The following is a 15,011-nucleotide window of genomic DNA, read 5'->3' as shown; positions in this document are numbered from 1 at the left end:
AAAGATGCAGATCCAAAGTGTCATCAGTTGGAAAGCTCAAAGCTCAACACCATGCAAACCACCGCACATGTGACGAGATCAACATCAAACACCACTGGATCTAAACCTCCACCTGTTTAAAAGCTCAAACCATTAAAGTGGATCCAAAACATCATCAGGTTGAGAGAGAGAGTGGACCCGGAGCACCTGTCGAAAAGACAAAACATAGTGGACCCGGAGCACCTGTCGACAAGAAACCCAGGATTTAAACAGCTTAAATCTATTACAATTCCAAAATTTATCGAACATTATAAACGCCATTTTCTTTTATATTTTTATAGCGCTTAGCAATATTCAGTAATTTGCATGTATGCATGTATGTGAAAGATTTAAGTATTTTCAAAATACATATATATAATTTTGTTCTACACAAATTGATAATGCAACTAGTTAAATACGGTTAAAGCGCTTTTAGGGGCAGGACCTAGTATGGGAGATATGACCAAATATAGACCGATCGTAAAGAATTCTTTAAGCAAAATGTTTGTACATAAAAGCTATATTTCAGTCAAATTTTATATGTATATCGTAATTTAGTAATAAGTAAAGTGATTTTCTGAAGGGAACCTTGTATGGCACCTACCGAACCCATGTTATGAACCGATCGTTAAAAAAATCTTGAAATAGAATTTTTGTATACAAAACTAATATTTGTGCCAAATTTTGTATCAATAGCTTTATTTGGTAATGAGTAATGTGCTTTTAAGAGATTTTCGTCGACTATTTTGTTGACTTATTGGCGACATTGTCAACGAATCGTCAACAACAAATGATTGGTGGCAGCAAAAAAAACAAACAAAATACCAAAAAAATAAAACACAGTGTTCTAGTCTGGTAGACCGGTGGTGGTGGGTTCGATTTCCACCTGAGGCACTGGTTAAGGAGCGCACAACAGGCCCGATAGAGGCCTAGGTGTATTCTTCAGATTTGATTTTTATATTTGTTTTGTAGAATCTATTTTTTTTTCTCCGTTATAATTGCATCAACAAATAAAATGGACTTTTATCGGAAAATATTTTTTTTGGTATAATAGTTATCTTCATGGTATAAGTAATAGAAGGTAGTTGCAATTTATATATATTTCTATAGTTTTTATCTTCAGTAATCAATGTTAAATAGGGATGTATGCATCATGCTCGTTGTAAAAGTTTTACAATTTTAACAACCGCTTATAAATTTTTTTAGAATAAACTACACATATATTTTTCACAATTTCTCAAAGTATTTTGCCCTTTTTATAAATGTGGCAACGTTTCTTACAAATATTTACAATAAAATAAACTTCAAATATCTCGTTTCTTGTCAAAAAAATTTATATTGAAACAACCTTCTATATTTTTAAATCATGGTTATCTCAAAGCTTGCAAATATAAAAGAATCGATTTCCTTTCATAGACGTTTAATGTCACGTTCGTCACGTTGAAACACGATATATCCCGATAACTTTTTAGTTGAAGTGTTCAAAACTATGAATTTATGTTAATGGGTTTATCAAATGAGGGCTTTTTATAGAAATTATGCCTAATCATGGACTATTTTTTTTAAATTAGGTTGAATGAATTTTTTGTATGACATAATTATTTGTGCTGAATTTTAGGGTGATATAAGCATTTTTAAAAGATTAATGTTAATTAATGTCAAACATAACGGCTTGTACAAAAAAATCAGAAAACAATTTTTTAATTCTGAAAGTTGAAAAACGATCAATAAATATAAATATTAATAAATATTGTAACCGAATTTGGCCAATAGGCTAGGTTTAATATGAAAATAAATGAAATTAAATATTCCAAATTACAATAAAAAAGCTTTTAACCAAATAGCGAGCTGAAACTCGCAAATTTTTTCAAAAAAGAAAGAAGCAACTTATATTTCTGTCACGTCACTCACTTTAACTATTCATATCTTAAGGCCATTAAGTTTTTTCAATTTCTTCTTTCGACCAATTATAGAGCCCCAAATCCTTATCCTATCCGTTTTTATTAAAAATAAATTTAAAAGTATGTATTAAGAAGTTATTTTAGTTTTGACCAATTCATATTGAGTATGAATATCTTTTTGTGTCTGTTTTATTATGATAAATTTATTGAACAGACTGAAGAAAATAAATTATTTATAAAAATAATTTAAAATACAAAAACTACTTAGAACAATTAATATAAGTAGTTATATACAAATGCAGGAGTAAATTATGGATATTATATAATTTACATTCTCTTCTCAACACTCTCCCTGAATGACAAATTTACTCATAATATCAAATTTTCTCATGCATTCTTTACATAAAGAATCAAAAAAAATATTACATTTCATAACAAACATAAAAAAAATAATTTAATTAAGGGCAAATAATTCAAATTGTTGTGTTTGGCAGCTTCAGAAAATACATGCTCATCTTTTTGCTCAAGTCCAACTTTTTATATCTTTGGCTTTAATATCCTTATGCTTAAACTTTAGTAATTAGCTATAGTTTAACACCTTCATTGTCATAAAGTAGATTGACTTCTGGAAAGGTCATTTAATTTTTTCTTTTTTTTACTTTTTAAACGTTCTGATCTGCGTACTTTTGCCGCAACCGGTTGTTGATGCATATTTGGTATCCAATCATTATAAACGACTTTGCTTGGTACTGTTGTAGGCGATAACCAGTCTACTGAATCATCATATATACTGTCATCAGATTCATGATTAGTACTTTCACTTGCATCTTCTATTGAGAATATATTACCTTCAGATGCAGAATTTGTATTTTCAGCGATTTCAGACATTGGTATTTCTCCAATAGAAGATAACAATATTATCTTCTATTGGAGAAATACCATAGTTAATTTCAGTTGTCAATTCTAACCGGTTGTTACTCTCCCCTGAATTGACATTTTCATTATATAGATCTACATAATAGAAATTGTAGTCATTCTTTTTATTCAGCTTGCTTTGTTTTTTCATTTTATTTCCAAGGCTAACATCACAATTATGGTCCATTTTTCCATTCCAACGTTTTAAATTACAAGTGTTATTTGTAGCATAGAACGATTTCTCTTTTTGTATATGTATATATTTTAGTTTTAATTTGGTAAAGACCGTTGAACATTTTGGCTTTTGCAATTAAGTTTCCATTTTCATCTAAAATTTTGCAAGTTTTTTCTTTGAATATTACATTCTTGCCATTTTTTGTCATTTGCTTCACAGATAATAAATTTAAACACAAATTTGGAACGTATTCAACATCTTTTACTGTTAACATTTTATTCAAATTTTGACCAAATATAGTTACATCGACGTCACCAACACAATTTGTTGAATATTAAAGATCATTAATTAACAATAAAGATATTGTTGTTTCAATACATAAAAGTGGTGTCAGAAGTGGGATAGCGCAAGATGCCGCTGGATTCAGACGATTTGAAGATTATTACTGAAATATTTGCAAATGCGTTAGGGCAGTCTGCCACACAAACTGCGCAGGTGACAGCGGCAAGTATTTCGCAACGAGATGCAACAGTAAGGACAGCAACACCACTCTCTATATCGGCTTACAAGGCAAGTGATGCTACGTCCGTCGATGATTATTTTACTCGTTGCGAGTGGGCATTTAAGTTGAGTCGAATCCCGGAAGCTGAATACAGGGACTACATTTTAGTACATATGGGTTCTGAGCTCAACAATGCACTTAAAACGCTGATAAGCCCTAAGGTACCAGAAAGTCTATCATTTGTTGAAATCAGTACAACATTGGTAAACCATTTCGACAAGAAGAAGAATCAATATGCTGAAAGCATAAGGTTTCGGCAGGTCATTCAAGAAAAGGATGAAACGTTGTCCAACTTTGTATTGCGTCTTAGACAAGCAGCCACACATTGCAAGTACGGGGAGTTTTTGGACAGAATGCTGACCGAACAACTTCTCTTTGGCCTAGAGTCGCGTAATACTTGTGATCAGATAATTGCGAAGGAGCCGGAAAATTTTAACGCCGCCTATGAAATAGCTCAACGGCTGGAGGCATCACATATGTCTTCCATGGAAATGAAGAATGCGGCGGGTGGCTCAGTTCCTTTATTAGAGTCAACGTTTAAGGTAGGCTACGATGCGACAAGAATTAGGAACACACCGAAGTGCAATACTGCTCATGCACCTATCAAGGAAAACGTAAAGGGTACCAAAACTGATCGTTCTAATTGTTACGGGTGTGGTGGAGAACATGCCCGAACTATTTGTAAGTTCCGTAATGCCAGATGTTATCTATGCGGTAAAACCGGTCATATTGCAAAGGTATGCAAATCGAAAACTGCACAAATCTCAGAGGAGCATACAGAAGGTGACAGTGATGTGATTCAACGGTTAAATAAGGTTGGTACAAAAAAGGAATCGAGTAGACATTTGATCGGAGTGGAAATTAATGGTGGTAAAGTGAACATGGAATTGGACACGGGTGCTCCTTGCGGTATAATGAGTATGGCAACGTTGAAATCGTGTACTGGCAAGTATAAGTTACTGACAACAGATAGAAAATTCACGAGTTATACTGGTCATAGAATTGATTGCATTGGACGTGTAGTGGTGAACGTGAAAGTGGGCGCTACAACCCGCAGGCTTAATTTGTACATTGTTGACGGTAATTTTGATTCGTTGTTCGGCAGAGAGTGGATTTCACAATTTGTTGGGGAGATTGATTTTGTGAAATTGTTTTCTACATCAGAACCGGTTGAGGCAATCAAAATGGATTCTCCTAGTTTATCGCCCCACGAATCTCAGATACTAGGACAAGTGCTAGCTGAATTTGAGGAAATTTTTAGTGATACTGCCGGTAAGTTAGATTTTCCACCTATTAAACTACATTTAAAACAGGATGCTGAACCCGTATTTGCCAAAGCCAGGGAGATACCATTTGCTCTAAGGGAAGCGTATGCTCTTGAGATTGATAGGAAAATAAAATCGGGTTTTTACAAAAGGGTCGACTTTTCGGAATGGGCTTCAACGACCCATGTCGTTTCAAAGAAGGATGGTCGAATTCGTATAACTGGCAATTATAAACCGACTGTCAATCCTAGAATTATTGTAGACGAACACCCAATTCCAAAACCGGAACATCTCTTTAATAAAATGAATGGAGCAAAACTCTTCTGTCATCTTGATATAACCGATGCGTATTCCCACTTGCAGATTGACGATGAGTTAGCACATGCCCTAACACTAAACACTCCCACTCATGGCTTGATTCGACCCACCCGCGCTGTATATGGTGCTGCTAATATACCAGCGATATGGCAACGAACGATGGAATCGGTTTTGCAAGATATTCCAAACGTATGCAATTTTTTTGATGACATATTAATTTATGCCGACAATTTTGATAATTTGTTATCGGGTTTGAAAACGACTCTTACGCGTTTGATGGATAAAGGGTTAAGGCTGAATCGTTCTAAATGCGTGTTTGCTGCAACTGCCGTAGAATTTCTAGGTCACAGAATTGATACTGACGGAATCCATAAATCCGATAGGCACGTGGAAGCGGTAAGAGATGCTCCTAAACCTACGAGTCATGATGAACTACAGCTGTTTTTGGGAAAAGCCACATACTATGGTTCATTCATAGCCGATCTGTCTACGCGTAGCAGACCACTTCATGACATGCTTTTGAGAAAACCGTTCCAGTGGACAAAAGAGGGTGAGCAGTCGTACAGGGACATTAAGAATGCACTCATCTCACCACAAGTATTAATGCCATACAAACCGGAATTACCACTACTCCTTGCTACGGATGCCAGCAAAACTGGTTTGGGTGCCGTGTTATCTCACCGCATGCCGGATGGTCGGGAGAGACCCATAGCTTATGCTAGTCGTACTTTAACGGCTACTGAACGTAAATACCCACAGATTGATAAAGAGGCTCTTGCTATTGTATGGGCCGTACGGAAGTTCTTTCTCTACTTATATGCTCGTCATTTTACTCTTATCACAGACCACAAACCACTTACTCAAATTTTGGATCCATATAAGTCCCTTCCTGTTTTGTGTATTAGCCGTATGGCTAATTATGCCGACTTCTTAGGAAATTTTGATTTTGATGTTATGTTTAAAACAACGAAGGCTAACGCTAATGCGGATTATTGCTTTAGAGCTATTAACGTGAATATGGTCAAACAAATAATGGAGTATGAAGAATATGATGATTTGGATTCATTCGTAATACGACAAATTAATCAACTACCAACGAACGCTGACAAAGTTGCTGCGGAAACACTTAAGGATGATAGGTTGGGGAAGATTTTTAGAATTCTGGAGAGCGGTAAATCCCTCCACGCATATGGGTAAAAGTCTCCTGAGATAAATTACAGAATTGCTGGTAACTGTTTGACTTTCGAGCATAGGGTGGTTATACCTGACAAGCTTCGTTCCAAGATACTTCAAGATTTACATTCCGGCCATTTGGGCATTGTCAAAATGAAGGGTATTGCAAGGTCCTTTGTGTATTGGCCGGGCATTGACGGTGATATTGAGGCTGTAGCGAGAACGTGTGATGACTGTGCTAAATTTGCTAACGACCCACCAAAGTTCAGGGAGCACCATTGGCAGTATCCAAAGGGCCCATGGGAACGCATTCATGTGGATTATGCCGGACCATTTTTGGGCACTATGCTTTTGATAATCACCGATGCGTACAGTAAGTGGATTGATGTCAGAATAACTTCTACAAGTACTTCGGCCGCTACAATTAATATCCTGGATGAACTATTTGCGAGCTACGGGGTGCCAACTACAGTGGTTTCGGATAATGGTACGTGCTTTGCATCAGCGGAATTCAAAGAGTTTCTCACCAATGTGGGTGTCAAGTACCACAAGTTTACAGCACCCTACCACCCATCCACCAATGGCCAGGCTGAGCGATCAGTACAGACAGTTAAAAGCGCAATTAAAGCAATGGGCTCAAACAGGAATAACCTTCAAAAACATTTGAATATTTTTCTACGTCAATATAGAATTGCACCCCATTCCACAACTGGCAAACCTCCAGCACTGTTATTTTTCGGACGTATGTTGCGTACTCGTTTGGATCTACTCATCCCTCAAGATTTGACAACGAGGATGATCGATAAACAATATATGCAATTCAATTCTACTTTCCGCTGTTTCGAACCAATGCAGAATGTCTATTTTTTGTCAAATAACTGCCGTGTAAATAAATGGCTACCAGGAGTAGTGCTGAATCGCCTCGGGGATTTGCATTACGAGATCCTTTACGATGGCAAACGTGTTAAGCGCCACATTGACCAAATTCGATATCGCGATGATTCAAAAGTGCAAACGAATGAAAAAGGAACACAATCTGCAGATATTGGACAAAATACACGAAGACGGCGGTCACATGTGGAATTTGATACTTCAAACGCATCCCGTTCAGATGGGGAAATCGTGATTGATGACCCACCGAATAATTTTTCGACACCCCTACCGAATTATTTTGATAATGAAGCTACATCTTCCACTGATTGTTCTACACCGCAATCAAACTTCCGGGGATTTAACTCTGCGGGAGAGGATAATGAGCATAATCAATTACAAAACAACGCTAATGCCGGAGGTGAGACGGATATTGCAGAACCAGAACCGAACGATATAGGACAGGAAGAACAAGTTCCATTACGTAGGTCCACCAGGTTACGAAGACGCAAGATAATATTTACACCGGAATGATTGGCTATGTGAGGGAGGAAATGTTATGTATTAATCTGGCATCTTTGTTATGTTATATTTGAGTTGCAATAACCTGTCATAATATCAATCAACTGTCATAATATTCTGTAACTTATATTTTATTGTAAAGCATTCTGTTGAATATTAAAGATCATTAATTAACAATAAAGATATTGTTGTTTCAATACATAAAACAATTAACTTGCAATTCACTATTATTAGCAATTACCACTTTTTTGTTTTGAATCGATTTCTTATTGTACATTTGGACATAGTGTGATTGTTTGCTCCACTGTCGACAGGTTTATTCTTAAAATGTTTATGGATGTTTACACTTTTGCTTGTCAATGCCATTAATGTAAATGAATTTTGAATGCTGTTCTTGAATTTATCATCGCTATTATTTTTACCAATACCATTTTTCTTCTCGATTTGACAGTTTCTTGATTTGTGTCCAAACTCTTTACAATTATAACATTGTATTTGTTTCTTGCGATTTCCTTTTGAATATAAAGCATTTTCATTATCTGCTTTCCCATCAAATTTGGCGTCTTGCAATAAGAGATTTTTCACCATATCGACCGTTAACTTCTCTTTCGAATTCTCAACTGCCATTACTAATGGTTTGTAATCTTCCGGTAGACCGGCTAACATCAAAGATGAAGTTAATTCGTCATCTACATTAAGACCTGCATTCTTCACTTTTAATGCAATAATCACTAATTCATTTACGTATTCTTGCACAGAATTGAAATTCTTCATTTTTATATTTACTAACTGTTTTAGGAATTCAACCTTCCTTATAAGTCCAGAGTCTTCATATGCTATCATGAAAGCATCCCACGCTTAGCGTGGTATGCATTATAAGAAATCACGCATTAGCGTGATTTCTTATAATGCTCTTTCATTTATAATTGAATCTCCATCACCTATTACCTATTAATGCGCGGTGTTCAAAGTCGATAAAAATTAAGACTGATGAATTGGAAGCAATGTCGAAACCTACAGTTTCCCCTCCTTTAAACAATTATTAAAATGTTATGTCATAATTTCCCACTTCCACCATGTTATACGGACATATTCAATGGCGATTATCTCTCATGGCCTACATTTAGGGATCTTTACACAGCTTTATATATTAACAACAGTCGGCTTAGTAATATCGAGTGATTATGTTATTTAGTGAAAAGGACAGATAACGAAGCGAGAGAAATTGTATCTAAATGTCCGTTGACTAATGCTGGGTTTGATATAGCGTGGAAAATTTTAAAAGATACATACGAAAATCCTCGAATGCTAGTTAATAATCAATTAAAGTGCATGTTTGTTTTGAAGACAATAACAGAGGAGAGTAGTTCCTCATTGAAAAGGTTACAGCGCGGAATCAATGGATTTTTAACGTGGCTCAAAAAACTGTATTTGGTTGGATATTAACCGGTACTGTAAATAGTATTAATTCATCTCCTACGAAGGAAAGATACAGGCCAACTAAAAATAGAAACATTCCAACATGGAAACGTAATGAACCCAAATAATGTAGGAACTAGTTAGTTTATCAATCTGTAATAGAACCGCAACTAATTAAAATTGGTTGTAAAGCATTAATTTTCATTTCGTCTACGACAAGGCACTACGTGCAAACAACTTTACTAACCGTTCCCTAAATTTCTTTTAATTCAGCAAGAGTCCTTAGTGATTCAACCTGAGTCTAATCATGGCTCAACCAGAGTCTCTTAATGGCTCAACCTGAGTTTCTAAATGGCTCAACCAGAGTCTCATCATGGCTCAAACGGATCCATAATGACCCAAGTAGAAAAAAACTGGAGTCTTATCATGGCTGATTTTAATTTGGAGAAAACAGTCTACGGGAGTCCTTAATGACTCGTCATTTATTCAGTTACAACATCTTAAGTGTTGCAAGGGGGCCTGCAATTTAAGCCGGCCGTTTAATTTTCCTCTAAGTGTAAATCCTAATCATTTAATACTTTAGTTTACATCTTTGATGGAAAACTATTATTATTTCAACGATTAACCGCTAACTGTATTAAAACTTTGTTAGCCTCTATACATAGAAATACGTAGTTGTTTATAACTCGTCATTTAGAAGCCTTATAGAGCACTTATTGTGTGCATTCAATCAAATGGTAAAATATCAAATAAAGGAAGACAATTCTTCTCCTTTTTATTAAACTAATAAGCCTTTGTGTTTTATTCTTTTTGTGCATTTACACTGAAACAGTATCCTTAAATCATATGTATGGGAATTTTGTGTATTATTTTATAGTTAACATGGTACATCCTGTACCCCGTTTCTGTAACTTTTAGTGAGATGTTCTCACATCGAGAAGTGTGAAACAAAAAATTCCATGGTTTCTCGATTTGGGAGTAAAAAGTGTTTCTGTAACTTAAAGTGAGAAGAGGCAACACGAATTACGTTTTTATTGGATATTTCCAATAAAACAGCTGTCAAAAACATAAAAATAAAAAGAAGAAAACAAAAATTGCCAGACAAATTTATAAACAATGATTAAATTAACAAAAATATAGGAATTAAATAAAATGTGTTCAAAAAATTATCACAATAAATTCTCCCTTAGCCAATTCTAAGTTTATTCCCACATACTTTTTCTGCTTTTGCTTCTGTATATCGAAAATTCCTCCAATTTTCTAAAAATTAGTGGACAATATTAATTTTAATGTTAATTAATTATAAAAATATCATTACTTTTTCATTATTTTATAGAATTTATGTTTAAATTAAACTTTTTTTCCTTAAAATTTTACTTTCCGCACCGTTTTAAAATGTGAGTTTTTTTGACAGTTCATGTGAGAAACTTCTCACAAAATTTTCTTACAGAAACACTTTTACTCACAAATTTCCAATAACTTACGTCAAAAAACTTAAATGACAGATAGTTCTCACAAAAAGAAATTACAGAAACACTTGCATGTGAGAAATTATATTTTGTTCCAATTCACATTGTTTTTTCTTCAATTTCACTGTTTCATGCGAGAAATTTCTCGATGCCAGAGTTACAGAAACGAGGCACTGGTTAATGAATAAAACAAAAAACAGTACAATATTCCACATAAATATAATAATTTAATTTTTTTTTTGACCGCCATCTCATAGAAGGATCCACTGTGCAACGCATATTTTGTAATACACAGTTGAAAAATCCCGAATATTGAGTTATCGCAGCAGTTCGACGGGACAGTCCCGAAACAACCACTTCAAGAGGTAGTCAATGGATGGAAATCTCCAAATGGGTTCTTGGGAGTCAGCTGTTTTACTAGTTACATTACTAGCAATTGACGTGTCCTAGGAGAAAGTCAAGTGTCCCCAAGTAGATAGTCCAATGGACAGGTACTGCAGTAGGGTTAAATAACTGGATAGGTTCCTTGAAGTATCTAAAAATAATAATTTTTGTTATAAGGATCTGTACTTAAACATTCCAAGATATATTTTTGGTATCGTTCTTCTGTTTCTAATTGAATTATCTGGATCTTAAGTGCTTTTCGTACCACTAGGATCGATATTTTCCGACAAAGTTGTCTATTATATATTATTGTAGATATTAGCACTAATATATTTTAAATTTACAAGACATTGTAGCGGTATACAACTCCAAAACATGCCTTAACAAAACGTTATTCTATACAGTAGATTTCAATTTTTACTACTCATAACATTCACGATTATGTCGCCCATTACAACAACACAGTATGTCCAAAATTTTGGGTTTATTTTGATCATAGTAGATAATTTTTAAACAGATATCAATATTTTTGAGTTAGACCATAATGATATGGTGACATTCTGCCTAGAGGCCATTGGTTATAAAAAGAATGACTCCACTATATTGAATGACGTTTCTTTGAGGCATGCTTTGGAGTTGTACACTTCCACAATATATTGAAAAATTAAAATGTATAACAGCTGATGTCTAAAACAATATATAGAAGACAAGTTTCCCCGAAAAATTTTGACCCTAGTATAATAAAAATGGACTTGAGTTCCAATAAATTGAATTAGCGATAGAAGAATGATTCCAATAATATATCTTGGAACTTTTAAATACAGATTCTTTTAACAAAAAATATTGTTTTTAGATACCCCAAGGGTATATTATATCCCAATAACAAATTTTGGTTTTATCTCTGGGAAAAAGGAGAAAAAAATACACATATTGCCAAAAATCGACATTTTAATTTAAAGTTTTAAAAAGCGTGATAGCAAAGCTAAATACTGTCTAGACAACTTAACAAATTAATTTATTAATTTTGCACACAAAATATATTATTAAATTTGGTTTCTTTTCATATTATCTAAATTCGAATACTTATGAGAGACACTGTACATGGTTTAAAGATGAATGTGTATCATTTATCCCTTAAGAAGAAGCATTTTATTAAAATTAACAACTCACCAATCTTTTATTCATTCCAGAAGGAGCATTCCTAAAACCCTTAATAGCTTGAAATATTCCCCCTCCAATACAACCCATTGCAAAAGCACCGCCACAATCATCAACTATACGAAATGGACATGGTTCTCTAGCATATTCTTCCATTGTATAATCTACAAAATAATAATAGTCTTATATAAGTAAACCAGCAAAAATACACAAATGTTTTAAAAATTCTTAATTTCAAAACACACTTTTATATGTTATTATTTCTTGATATATATGTAATAATAAAACAGCACGTCTGTGAAGATACCCACGACGGAAATGAAAGTAATTCATTAATTAACAAAAGTAAATAGTGAGTAGGGTTCTAAAACACGAATTTCGAACCATCAACATTGTTCAAAAAGTCGAAGTCGACTATTCTCATCAAAGTCGCTAAGTCGATTATCTTGCAGGAAAATGTTATTTATGTACGCCCATAAGTAAAAGGTGAAAGTACAAACAACGCGTTGTACGCGGCATCGCGTTATAGGCTTCTGTCAAAAAAATTTGAAATAGTGTCTTTTCATTTAAGCCCCCTTCACACGAGCGTACAAGTAATATGATCTGTCAAAATTTTGTGTAGAAGAGAACGGATGGGATCGTCTAAACGCAATATGTAATGAAACCATTGCACATTTAGAGAAAATACGGATGGAAAATTTGACAGTCGTACGGCTGTCTTCATTTTTTGATATGATCCAAAAAACAAGCAAGTCGCATTAGATCAGGGATGTATTTTTATGTAAACACATAGAAAAAAAGTGAAACAGATGTTCCATCTTACTTTGTTATTGTTTTATAGCAATCGTGTAAACACGAAATATATAAATCATACGACTTTTATTCTCTTTTTTGTCATACGGATGGAATTTAATTTTACTTTTTCATTAGACTTGTCGTACGTAAAGTGTGATCGTCTGAAGGGCCCTTTAACAGTTACACACTGTAGTTTTTAACACGTCGGCAGCTGATCAGGGTTGTATTTTGTCTTGTGTAGAATAACAATAAACTAATGTGAAATAAATTTCTTCAACAATGGAAGAAAAATATTTCAAAATATACAAAAACTTTAAATTTAGATTTTTAAAAAGTAATATTCAAAAGAGAAAAACAAAAGAGAAATCAAAATGACGCGTGGTGTGTAACTTGCCGCTTATAAAGTGCGAAAAGCGTGAAACGCATTGCCGCCTCAACGCGTGTTGTGTACTTCCACCTTAAGAAAACAACCCGATGAAAAAGAAACATATCGTAATCCCGTGTCTATATTAGACAAATATTTATCACGGCACTTGCCAAACGTCGGCAGAAAAATTTTCAGTTTTTTGTTTATGTTAATGCATAGGGGTAACAAAATGCTGATTTTATCACGACAATTCACAGATAATTTTATTGAAATAATGCCATATTTTATAAAAACAATTAAAATTAAATGCAAATTTTGTAAAGAAACACTAATTTCACTAAAACTTATGTTAAAAATCAATTTTAATTGCACAAAAACAAAATTCTAAACAAATTTTACAATAAAATGACGTTTGTTATCAAGACAACGTTTCTAAACAATTGTTTAGACAACACTGTCATAACGACGTTATAACGCTAACAAATGCCGTCTGTACCTGTTTAGCATAATAAATATTTGTCTAATATAGGCAGTAACAGTTGATTTAACAAAATAAGTGCTGTTTTAGAAGTTACTTTTCAGGCATGCCTTTTTTCTATTTTCTTTTAAATGCCCTTCGTAAAATCTTGAATGTTTACATGGTGACTTTTAAGGCATGACTGCTAATGAGTATAAGAGCTGCCATTTTTATAATTCTTAATGTATTGTTTTAAATATCTTTTAAACGAATTAAAATCTTTTTTTAAATATTTGTTAAACTGACTATTGTGTTAATTTTTAAGTAGATATTTTCTTAATTTATAAAAAAAACATTACTTAAATACTATAATTACATAATTTTTTTACCATTAGCTACAAATTTTAGACCTTTTTGTAGTAATTTATTTTTTGTTAAAGAAATAATTTAATTTTAATAAGCTAACATTTGAAAAAAATCAATTACTTTCGAATAAATTAAAATATAAAAAATTAAATTAAGTGGCAACACTTAACATGTATGATAGTAATCGCACACGATCTTTATGCTGTGAGAGCAGAATAGCCACGAGAAGATAACAAACTCTGGCTGGAAAACTTTTTTTACTCGATTATGGGAGAGAGGGAGAAAATTACTCTTTTGTGCAGAAAATGAGTATTATTTGCAGAAATTAAGTTTTTTGTGCAGAAAATGAGTATTTTCTTTTCTTTGCAGACTGAATGTGCAGTGCTGCCAAATTCTTATATATTTAAATGCACTCATCAAGGATGGGAAGTGAATTAAATGAAAACAATTTCAAACAACAATATACGAAATTATTTTTGATATATTATAAAATAATTTATTAAAGGTATTTTAATTTTTTTGTTTTGGAATACGGTCGGTATTTATAAACTTTTTAAAACCATTCAAAACTTTTTATTTCTAAACGTATATCTACAAATTTAACAAAAATATTTAAATTTCTAGTACCCATATTTTCCAATTTATTTTAATGTTAAATTTCAATTGTTCCTCCAAAATTTTCAATTGAATTTTCCAATTTTCATAAATTTTTAATTTATTTCAATTTTAAATTAAAATTGTACTTTAGAAATATCTAATTTTATATCAAAATTTACTAATTGCATTTTAAAATTTTAACTAGAATTTCTAAAATGTATATAAATTCTAAATATATAAAAAATTTTAATCTAAAATACAAATAGAAATTTCCGCAATA

General features: G+C 33.1%; 1 protein-coding gene across 3 annotated transcripts in view; it reads right to left on the bottom strand.

Moving 5' to 3' along the window:
- The window catches only part of LOC119601877 (mitochondrial import inner membrane translocase subunit Tim17-A), an 87,129-nt gene extending 74,528 nt beyond the window's left edge, over positions 1–12,601 (bottom strand). Inside the window, exons 1-2 of one of the 3 annotated variants that reach the window (XM_037953111.1) lie at positions 12,395–12,601; positions 12,162–12,313 (exon numbers count right to left, since the gene is read on the bottom strand). In XM_037953111.1, the coding sequence (XP_037809039.1) occupies positions 12,162–12,313; positions 12,395–12,482 (240 nt within the window). In that variant the 5' untranslated portion in view covers positions 12,483–12,601. Of the gene's footprint in view, positions 1–12,161; positions 12,332–12,394 lie in introns of all 3 variants that reach the window. The other 2 variants (XM_037953113.1, XM_037953110.1) reach the window with 2 other exon arrangements.
- Positions 12,602–15,011: the final 2,410 nt, after the last annotated feature.

This window comes from Lucilia sericata, unplaced genomic scaffold, assembly GCF_015586225.1.
Source record: "Lucilia sericata isolate MDLA Ls3-8-SP2 unplaced genomic scaffold, ASM1558622v1 Contig000195F_arrow, whole genome shotgun sequence".
In the NCBI taxonomy this organism is placed as follows: Eukaryota; Metazoa; Arthropoda; class Insecta; order Diptera; family Calliphoridae; genus Lucilia; species Lucilia sericata.
This window is presented reverse-complemented; position numbering and strand designations above follow the sequence as displayed.